At 45.5% G+C, this 10,286-nt stretch overlaps 3 protein-coding genes across 3 annotated transcripts in view; 2 read left to right on the forward strand and 1 right to left on the reverse strand.

Moving 5' to 3' along the window:
* Window positions 1–4,643, forward strand: part of pif1 (PIF1 5'-to-3' DNA helicase homolog (S. cerevisiae)) — a 7,923-nt gene extending 3,280 nt beyond the window's left edge. Inside the window, exon 12 of the mRNA XM_068748926.1 lies at window positions 4,621–4,643. Within this exon, the coding sequence (XP_068605027.1) occupies window positions 4,621–4,643 (23 nt within the window). The remainder of the gene's footprint in view (window positions 1–4,620) is intronic.
* On the forward strand, window positions 6–1,477 carry nsun4 (NOP2/Sun RNA methyltransferase 4; the record flags this gene model as incomplete). The annotated part of the gene is made up of 6 exons (XM_068748779.1): window positions 6–109; window positions 238–392; window positions 498–658; window positions 761–885; window positions 1,027–1,159; window positions 1,334–1,477. Coding segments are annotated over 6 exons (822 nt in total), but the record flags the coding sequence as incomplete, so codon positions are not given.
* A 3,326-nt stretch (window positions 4,644–7,969) lies between the features above and the next one.
* On the reverse strand, window positions 7,970–9,935 carry dmbx1a (diencephalon/mesencephalon homeobox 1a). The gene is made up of 4 exons (XM_068749194.1): window positions 9,782–9,935; window positions 9,401–9,579; window positions 8,496–8,895; window positions 7,970–8,409 (listed from the first exon to the last, which is right to left on the reverse strand). The coding sequence occupies exons 1-4, from the start codon at window positions 9,933–9,935 to the stop codon at window positions 7,970–7,972; spliced, it is 1,173 nt and encodes a 390-aa protein (XP_068605295.1).
* Window positions 9,936–10,286: the final 351 nt, after the last annotated feature.

A 10,286-nucleotide genomic window follows, 5' to 3' on the forward strand; every position in this document is an offset into this window, starting at 1 on the left:
TGAAGAAATCTGACGGTGACGGTCAGGCGCCTGCTCCTCTACAGCTTACTCCTCAAATCAAGTGCTTGGTGTTTCCAAGAGCCGATACCACAAGATTCAAGCCGGCTAGGTGAGCTTTTCTTTTTCTTTTGTCATTTGTCAAAAATATTCTGTTGAAGTAGTTGAACATTTTCGAGGACCAGGCTAGCTTCCATTTATTTTCTGAAAGTACACCTTCATGTTCTTGGCCCTCCAAAGACCGGATATGTTTGGGTTGTTGGGTTATTACTTGATGGATGCTGCATCTTTGCTGCCTTGCCTCGCACTTGATGTTCGAGAAGGTCACAGTGTGCTCGACCTGTGTGCCGCTCCAGGAGGCAAAACCTTGGCTTTACTTCAGGCTCAGTCTCTCGGTAAGTTGACTGCACTCCTTTGTCTTTTTTCCCTCACTTGGTCCATTGCTAATGTTTTGTCTGGCAGTTGTAATGAACCCGCCATCCTTTGCATTCCTGCCAAAGGTTTTTTGTGCATCAATGATTCCTCAGTGTCTCGAACACTGCGGATGAAAAAAGCCCTCCATAGCTACATTCCTAAGATGTTTTTGAAAGACGAGAAGCTACGCATCACCTCCTTTGATGGCACCAAATGGGGGGAAATAGAGAGGAATACTTTTAACAGGGTAAGTCAGTGGCACATGATCATGTTTATCCTTTATCAGTGCCTGATTTAATTATATGTATACCTAATACAACCCGTGTTTTCCCCTCCTTTCTTATATCAGGTCCTAGTTGATGTCCCCTGCACCACAGACAGACATTCTGTCATGGAGGACGACAACAATATATTCAGAAAGGACAGGACTGGCGAGAGACAAAGGCTGCCGCAGCTACAGCTGAAGCTGCTGCTGTAAGTTTTGGTGAAATGAGAAAGCTATGTGTACATATTTGATAAATACAGTTGATGTGATTTTTTTACAATCCACTTTAAAGCTATAAGAGAACATGATTATTTTCTATGAAGTAAACAAAGCCTCTCTCCATCCTGCAGAGCGGGAGTCCAAGCAGCTTGTCCGGGTGGGGAGATTATTTACGCCACCTGCAGTCTTTCTCAAAACCAGAACCAGAATGTGGTGAAAGAGGCGATCTGCGTGGCTCAAGAGAACCACGGCATTATTCTTCAGGTACTAAACAGCATCAACGAGATTCAGTGATAAAAATATCTTGGCTCAGATTATGAGCCTGGATATTCTGAGACATATCGGCTTCTGAATTATGAACATGAGAACCTGGTAGCAACAAATGATATGAATCTGTTCTCCTTTTTTTTTTGTCCCCTTCTCCCTATCTTGATTCAGGTTGTTGACTTGAACCCCCTTACCCACATGTTTAGAAAAACCTTTCACTTTGCTCCTGACCTCCACATTGGAGTGATGGTCATCCCACACTTAGCTGCTAACTTTGGTCCCATCTACATTTGCAAGCTAAGGAGGCTAGCATAGACTGTGGATGGATTACCCCAAAAGACTGCAGATTGAATGAACAGTGTGATTCCTCTGGACTCTTCAGCATCAGACTCATCGGTCATCGTTTGAGCAATTATCATGACGTAACAGAAAATGCAAGAACTCCAGCAGAATGATGTGCAGAGAGATAAGGGTGAACAAAATGTAAGTTGAGTGTCTTTATTTAGACCAGTAAAAAAACGAATTAAAATGTAGATTTTCTAAAGTTAGTTCAAATTGACTGACTTAAAAAAACACATTTGAGACAATTTATTTTCATTGTAGGTTTTATCTTTGGCCTCTAGGGGGCAACCGCAGCTAAAGGCTCAAGCGTTCTGTGTATTCAGTGCCCGCTGGAGGACACTGAGGACATCCTCAAGGATGCTTGTCCTTCTACACTGTCAGATGCATATATATGAATATTTAAGGAAGGGAATCATATTACTGAAACACACATTTCCATCAGAATTACCTGCTCTCTAACTCTCTACTGAAAATTGATTTGACTTGTTTCTATGGTTACTCATCAGGTTTGATGTCTTAGCTAATAATGTGAGTTTGTGGAAGGGAGGCCATAATGAACAGGCAGGTAATGACTTATTTGAAACATTTTGCTTCTCACATCTGACTCTGGGCAACTTTTATTAATAGCACTGGGATTGTTTTTGCATCGCTCAGAGGTGAGATGTTTCCTCCTTATCATAAGCTAATGTGAGCGGAGAGGTGCCTCTTTTTTTCCCCATCACACTGCCGATGACCCTTAATGTCGTCCTGACCAGGCAATGTAGCGTGAAAAAGGTATGTGAGAGTGTCTTTGCCTAACGAGTCCACCATCCCCACCCAGCTGTCATTAAGCTGCTCCGGCAGCAGGAGCTGACTCCCCCCATCTCGGCGCAGGGATGGACGGCAGCCATGCGGCTCCCAGATGAACATTAAAGAGGCAGCAGAGAGCTGAAATGGGACGGCTCGCCCCTGTTTTGCCCCGCCGCTTTTTTTTATTCCACAGATGAGTGCAGATAATTTTCTGTGCGATTGTGAGTGATTACTGTATTACTGCGGTAAAAGGGGGGGGGATGTATCTGGGAATGCAGAGGGAATTAATGACACATAAAAACTCTTTTTGTATTGACTGCTTTCATCTCCAGGGCCTTGAGTGCCTCTCCACACATCTTGTGATTACCTAAACGTATTGTAAATATGTGTTTCCTATGGGCTCTTCCATAAATTTACATGTTTTAACACTCGGGAGACGGCAGGCTGTTTGCGATGACTTACTCTATTCTGCCTGTCTCTGTGCTCCGCCGGTCGTCAGCTTTATTATTGAATTAGCCAATGAACCATTGTGCATTTGTGTTCCCTGGGTGTAAGCCTGTGTTAGGGAGACGTATGCTTCGCATGAGAAAGATGAATCTTATGGCTTTAACTACGCAACTATGCTTCCGTTGTGCTGTCATAAATTAAATTGTCGCTCTTCTGCTGGTGTGACGCTTTCTTATCGTGCAGCACAAGTGAATAATCTCCGTGCATTGCAGTCCTAAAGGAGGTAAATTGACTCGTTATCTTCATTTTGGGTGTGACAAGAAGAATGAAGGCTTCAGTTTTGAGCCTCTGACGACGTGGAGGTGAACATTAAGGTGTCTCTGTGTTTAGTCAAGTTACACACGGTGGGTCTGGGGGGGGGGGGGGATGTTTTCCATTCCAGAGGAGAAGATCAGATGTGTGTACAATGGGGAAATGGAGGATTTCTCCTGTGTGCGTGTGGGGGGGGGGGGGGGGGGGGGTCTTTGTCGTACATTCACTGAATAGACTGAGCCCAGCAGGAAGGGGAGGCTTCTTTCCAACTGCTTCTATCAGTTTATTTCTGATGCAGTTTTCCTCTGACGTCAGTGAAAGCAAACATGTTCTTGGCTTTTCATTCATTGTCTTGTATACTGGTAAATTCATGTATGGTTTTCTGGCTGCATATACAACGTGTTGACACACACACACACACACACACACACACATGCAGCCAAGTCTTATTTCTTTTAAATTATTTGTTGACGCTATGTGAGATATTGATATTTTTTCTCCCTCAGAGCTACTGACTTGCCGTTACAGTTACACCAGTCCGTCTCTGTATTCCAGCCCCTACACTCGATATGTGATCTATAAGCATTCTCCAACGGGCTCCTTGGACTGGCTGAGAGCGGTGCCGAGGGGCCCGCGTTGGAAACACAACCGGAGGTTTAGGCTGCAGCCAGATTAAGAAGAGAAAGAATGGAGGTTTTCTTCTCTCTAAGAAGATTACCCAGGGAGGGGTGAGATGGCAGCCAGAATGTTTAAGAATAAAAGGACAAGGAGAAAATGGAAGATGAAGTGGAACTAAAGGAGGGTGGCCCAGGATACACAGTTTAACCACCTGTTGTCTGCTTCGGGATATCACCCCCGTCTTTGTTTCTCCATCACTATTACGTCTCTGCTGCTGTTTTCATTTATCAGAATGTGTGAAGATGATTCTGTTTCTATTGTGCGTGTTTTAAGGGATGTTTTTGTATTTAAATATATTTGCGTGTGTGAATGTACCTGTAGACATGATTTATACTGGAGCTTCCCTCTCCTAAGTTCTCACTGGTGGTTCCCAGCTGGGCTTTGATGTGTATCTGGCCGATGCACTATCAGAGGGATTTCCCTATAGGCCTGACAGCTCAGAGAATATGCAGTGGAATGGCAACGCCAGTGTGCTAAAAGAATGCTGGAAACAGGATTAGGATCATATTCTGGCAGACCCTGTCACGTCCTGAATGGGCCGAGCTTTCTGACGCTGGCACTTTTCATTCTCGCCATGGTTAAAACCTTTAAGAGAACCATGGAGGGGATGGGGAGAAAAAAGCACTGATTGAATGGTACACTGTGATTTTTGTGTGGGGGGGCTTGCTCTGGGGGTGTGTGTGTGTGTGTGTGAGTGAGTGTGAGAGAGAGACAGTTAAAGGCAATAATGCAGCAAACCATTGACCGGTGTGAGTCGGACACAAAACTTGGTGTTTAAAGCTTTTATTTCTGTTGCAGACTTCACTTTATAGCAGTGGTGATCCTCGATCCTCGAATAAATTCAGTCAGTTCTGTCAACAACTGTGTTTGTCTGTATTCTGTTTGTAAAGCGATGGATAATTACTGTCAGTAATTTCAGTGTTGTAAGGGTTTTTATTCGTATCATTATTATTTTTTTATTGTCATCATTGCAAAATGTGTGAGCGGAGATTGTTTCCTTCACCCCTGCTTTACAATACAAAGAAAGGGGGATAACATGTGTGCATGTATGTTTTTTAAAGATGCCATGGCAACTAAAACCTTAAACTGTCTGCCCTGGGCATGGAAGTTCATACCCTCATATTGCTATCACAATTTATTGGGTGGTTTTCAGACATGAATACGCTCGTGTCACCTCTCGCTTAAAGGGACGTAGATGTAGGCGATGCATGTGTGCCCATAAAAGGGTGTTTAGCTGTGAATACACAGCCCTGAGTGTTGGAGCTGGAAGCACCTGATCCAGCATCAAGGGCTCAATGCGCTTGACCCTGCAGCAGTACAATCTCACAATCCCTGTTCAACCCCTGTGGGGTGTGTGCGTGTGCGTGTGCGTGTGTGCGTGTGCGTGTGTGCGTGTGTGTGTGTGTGTGTTAAGAAAAGAGAACACTCGGAACAAGAATAATGTGTTATGTTCTCTGCTCTCGATGGCCCCCATGGGAGGAAATCCTGCCATGTACCTGGACAGATTCCGACTCTGGATAACAAGGACATTCGCTGCTGCTGCATATCCGCACTACAATCATATCAGTGAGGATGTCCTTGGCTAAGGACACACACACACACACACACACACATGTATTTGGTGTAATAAAACACAACGAGGTTAGGGTGAGGTGTTTCACCCACATTAACGCTGCTAATCTGAGATTATTATCCTTCCCACGTCCGTGTTTTTGGATGCCGGTCATTCATAACGGTCGGAGAGAAAGTGCTCAGAGGAGGAGCCGAGGCCTATTTGTTGTTCAGATGCACTGAGGAGGGAAATATGTTGGAGACTAACTCAATTAACAGCAAAAGAAAACCACACACCACGTAAATGTGGGAAGAGCAAGGGCACATTTTGGAGGAGGTAGCAGAGATGCTCAACTGCCCTGCGTGTGTTCTCGTGTGTGTGTGTGTGTGTATACAGGGGCAGGGATGGGTGGGGGTCTGTGCGTTTTGACAAACCATGCTGTTAAAGATATAATAGCAGCATAATCACCGCCCCGGGCCATCATTCTTCAGGATAATGGCCTGCTTATTCATTGGGGATTGCTCATGTCTCCATGCGCCTTTTTTATTTTTCAGATTACCTTTTCCTTTTTCTGCCTCCATCTCCCTGCACATTCTCCTACATGACGTTATCTCAATTTGACCTTCCCTGCATTGTTTCTTTTTTTTCCCACCTTGCCACTTCCTTTTCCCTCCTACCATGAGTTTTTCTCTCTCACACTCATTATCGAGGCAGAAGAAAATCCAAAAGCATGACTTGCATATTAATTGTACTGGTTTTTAACGTGTATTTTATGTTTTTGAATTTAACATCAGTGTTCTTTTTTATTTTCTAATGCTTTGCTTCATTGCTAAAAGGCAAATTAACCGTTCCAACATAGTATTCCAAATCCTACACAATCTTGCATTTTTGCATCTGTGCTGTTAAATATTTTTTATTGCATATATGAAGCCCAATATACTACTTCTCTCAAGATGTTGCCATAACAACCCCAGTACCGTGTACATATTCAGCACAGATAGAGACGTTTTTCTTATAAAGATCTCCAAGCAATGTTTTTTTTATTTTGTAATTATTTTACAACAACACTATTTCAAGTCTACATTGTTGGGGAGGAAAGGAAACGACAACGCTAACAGTCCTCTCACCCCCCCCCCCCTCTCCACCATTATAAACCTACTACTGGACCAAGTAGTTTGACGGAGACATCGGGGACAGCATTAGAATCATTGAAACAACAGAACTCAAATGGCGGTGAGACAGGACAAGGGTCCAATATTCACCCAAGCCTTCTCGCCTTCCTCGACTGACACTCTGGATTACAAAATACAGAAGGCGACAACTTCCCAGCATCACATCTTTTTTCTGTTGTTTCACTCTTGTTAATTCTGGAGTAGAAAGTGAAGACTTTTAAAATATTAGTTCAAACCCAGGACCGTCACCCAGACAACCGAGAGAGAGCGGGGACAGACGGGGGACGCCGGTGAGCTCAGCAAACACAACTTCACAGCTACACGAGTTTTATTGGGAAGAAGAGTCGTCAGTTATACAACATAATAAGAACTTTACAATTACCTTACCAATAAACATTAATAGACTTTTTTGTGTTTAACATACTAAAATAATGTGCATTTTTTTTCCCATATGAAGACACACTAACAGAAATTATCAGCGATGCATGTGATGCCTCAAGTGCCAGCAGTCAGCCAGACTTTTACTAAAAAATCTGCATGTTTCCTCAAGAGAATAGGCCAAAATAAAAATTTGAATACAATTCCAGATTAATATTGGGCATCGGAAGGAAATTGGTCAGCTGGCATTAAGGTGATGTCAATTGTGTCAATGCCTTTGAGCCATTGAGCAATTTAGAGCACACGCTTCTTGAATTTATGAGGCCAGTCTTAAACGGCTTTCATGTTTATAATTGCATTTGCCCCAGCTCCCATAGCCCGGGGCAAAATGTAATTAAAAGCTCTGAGAATTTAGTCACTGAAATCATTTTCTCATTATCAAACCAACAAAGCGGCAGATCACCGGCCATTAAACTGGTAAATTAGTCACTTTTAATTATGCTGTTGAGGACAAACATGACTTGGAGTTTATTTTTATTTATGTGCTGTTATGTATTACATGCTATGTACACAACAGCACTCCTTAATTGAAATGTCAATGATCATGTGACAGAATAGGCCTCTCTGCTGTACAAGCATACCCCCCCCTCCTCCCCCCCCCCCCTCCCTGGCCAATGAGCTTAATTCCACCAAAAGTGCCTCGTTTATTCACATTATCCTTGTAAACATTATTTGCATTGTCTTTTTAACCGAGTGCATTTGTCATCAACTGTGTATATCGTTTTCAGTTTGTTTTCTTTTAAATAGTTCAATATTGATAAGGTCCTCTGCCATTCACTTAATCCGTAGCGATATTCGAGCAACGTCCTTTAACTTGTGCGTTTTCTCGTCCCGTGGTTATACTCTTAAAGAGGCTTAGAGAAGCCAAACAAGCTGTTTGGTCTGTCCTAAAACACGCTGTGGAGTTCTTTAGGTCCAGCGTATGAGGGTGTGTTTTATTTTTGGACATTTCCGCATGTCCTGTACCCGTCTACTGGAGAAGGGGGTGAGTATATGGTTCCTAAAGAGCTATCACAGCCACACAAACACGCAGTAGGACGGGACGGCGGCTCCGCTGTCCTCCATACAGCTTGACTTTCAGTTAGACATCGTGTCCAGTCCCAGCGAGGCCGCATGCTGTTTGGCCCTCAGACGCAGGTTCTCGATGCTGGTGGTCTTGTTGTTGTGGCTGGCGAGGCCCCCTGCAGCCGACGCCTGCAGCAGCGGGCTGTTCCACACCTGCTGGGCGTGATGGGACAGGGACTGGTAGTAAGACTGGCAGGGCAGCGAACCCAACGGCGCGGGGGGCATGTTGACATTCATCCCCAGGTAGGGGAGTGAAGACGGGGCGGCGAGGTCAAAGGCAGGGTAGTGCACCAGGTTGTTGGTGGCAGCCATGTGCTGGCGGAACTGCTCCTGCAGACGAAACAGGCTGAGAGGGGAGGAGGAGTAAGCGTGGCCCTGGGAGAGGGGGCCGCTGCTGGCCATGCCGCTGCCGGAGGAAGAGGGGGTCACAGACGGGGAGACCAGGGGAGAGTCTGAACAGAAAGAGGGGAAAGTGTTTGAGACGAGCAGGTCGGTGATCTAAGATTGTGAACGCTAAAGCCATGGGGGGGGTTCTTACCTGGTTTAGGACTGAGCCTTCTGCAGGCTGGAGAGACGTCCCCCGGAGTCCCCGCTCTCTCACACTTCATCTCCTCCCTCTGACATTTACTCTCGTCCTCCTTGTCAGTGGCGTTATCCTCCGTCGCTGAATCGCTCCCCGAGTGTTCTGCCGAGGTGACGTTCAGCTCCATGTCCAGCGCTGCGGGACGGACTGCAGGGCCCTCTGTCTCCAGAGAAGACGAGGAGGAAGACGAGGACGAAGGAGGGAGCTGTGCGTCGGGAAGGATCGTTGTGGAGGGTGGCGCGTCCTCCTTCTCACTTCCTCCTTCTCCAGATGCCTCCTTCTGCTTCTGAAGCTGCTCCTTCTGAAGGCTACGCTGCTTCTTGCGGAACTTGGCTCTGCGGTTTTTGAACCAAACCTGATGGGGGGGGGGGGGGGGGGGATTTAAATGCAGACCAGTGAATTAAACCATGCAGTACATGCAGTATTAAAACACAGCAGAGGAATGATATAATTTAGTGAGAATCACGTGATAGACTGCAATGAAAAACACAAAAAATCAATAAGTGCCTGGATTAATAATCTTGATCAAATGGCTTCAATATCACTTACATTACGTTTATTTATAGTTTATTATTATTTTAATTGGCATTGTATTTTTTTTTTTTATTGGTAGTTTACAATTCCTATTTTGAAGGGGGAGAAAGTATTTGTATTGATAACACTCCACAAACTGATTTCTATTTAATCAGGATGAACACGCGAGTTTATTTCTTTCATTATTTACTTTAACCATTTACATCCACCCAAAGAAAACAGCCACAAAACCCGCATTAAAATGACAGTTAATGATCACAATGAATGCCACCAGAGTACAAATCACGGGACGTCCCACGCACGCTGCGCTTCTCTTCTCTCCGCACCTGAACGCGCGCCTCGGGCAGGTTGGTGCACATGGCCAGCCGCTCCCGCATCACCACGTCCGGGTAGTGGGTCTTCTGGAAGGTCTTCTCCAGGGCCTCCAGCTGCTGGGCGGTGAAGGCCGTGCGGCTGCGGCGCTGCTTGCGGTGCTGCGAGCCGTAGCGGGCCTCCAGGATGATGTCTTCAAATGCGCAGCCGTTGGAAAGGAAAGACACCGGAAAGTTCATTTTATTGCGCGTGGCGGGATTCATATCTGTCTGCATTATGAACGAGGCGCGTCCACAATAACTTTATTATTACAGTAATTAAGCATATTCTTTTATTTCCAATTATTATTAGAGCTTGTGTTTGTGTGTGTGTGTGTCACAACGTGCACGCATTACCAGCGAGTCTCTCGGCCAGTGTGAGCGCGTGCACGGACGGCCGGTAGTCGGGCGCGTGCTGCGCCTGTTGCGCGGCCTGCTGGTGCAGGTTGTACATGGCGCTGAGAGAATTCATGGCGTGCAGGGAGTAGCCGTTCACCCCGTAGTGCTGCATGGCGAGAGGTCGCGGCCTGCGTGGCGGGAGAAGAGCAGAGCGTTACCGGAAGCTGCAAGCGTTACAATCAGTGTTATTATGGCGCGTGGATTCAGTGACGTGGAAGAAAGTCCTCGCGCTTAACGTGCGCATTCACACGGAAGCGTTATCCATTAACATCCAATTATCGTTTTTGTCCAAATCATTAATTATACAAAACACTCTTAATTGGGTGATTAGCGCGGGGGGGGGGGGTCATAATGAACCGTGACGTATGAATTTATTCACGCCGTTTTGATGATCCAGGACTCAAATCCTCTTTGAAAGCGTCGCTTTGACAGATCAAGGCTTTGATCAAACGTGTTGGAGATT

The sequence above is a fragment of the Brachionichthys hirsutus genome, chromosome 15 (assembly GCF_040956055.1).
Source record: "Brachionichthys hirsutus isolate HB-005 chromosome 15, CSIRO-AGI_Bhir_v1, whole genome shotgun sequence".
In the NCBI taxonomy this organism is placed as follows: Eukaryota; Metazoa; Chordata; class Actinopteri; order Lophiiformes; family Brachionichthyidae; genus Brachionichthys; species Brachionichthys hirsutus.

What these genes read in the sequence shown, in the direction of transcription:
- dmbx1a (XM_068749194.1), bottom strand. Translation starts at nt 9,935, where the DNA reads ATGCAGCACTACGGGGTGAACGGCTACTCCCTGCACGCCATGAATTCT. An exon ending in TGCCCGAGGCGCGCGTTCAG is followed by an intron (nt 8,896 to 9,400) that starts GTGCGGAGAGAA and finishes CCCCCCCATCAG; the next exon opens with GTTTGGTTCAAAAACCGCAG. An exon ending in AAGGCTCAGTCCTAAACCAG is followed by an intron (nt 8,410 to 8,495) that starts GTAAGAACCCCC and finishes CTTTCTGTTCAG; the next exon opens with ACTCTCCCCTGGTCTCCCCG.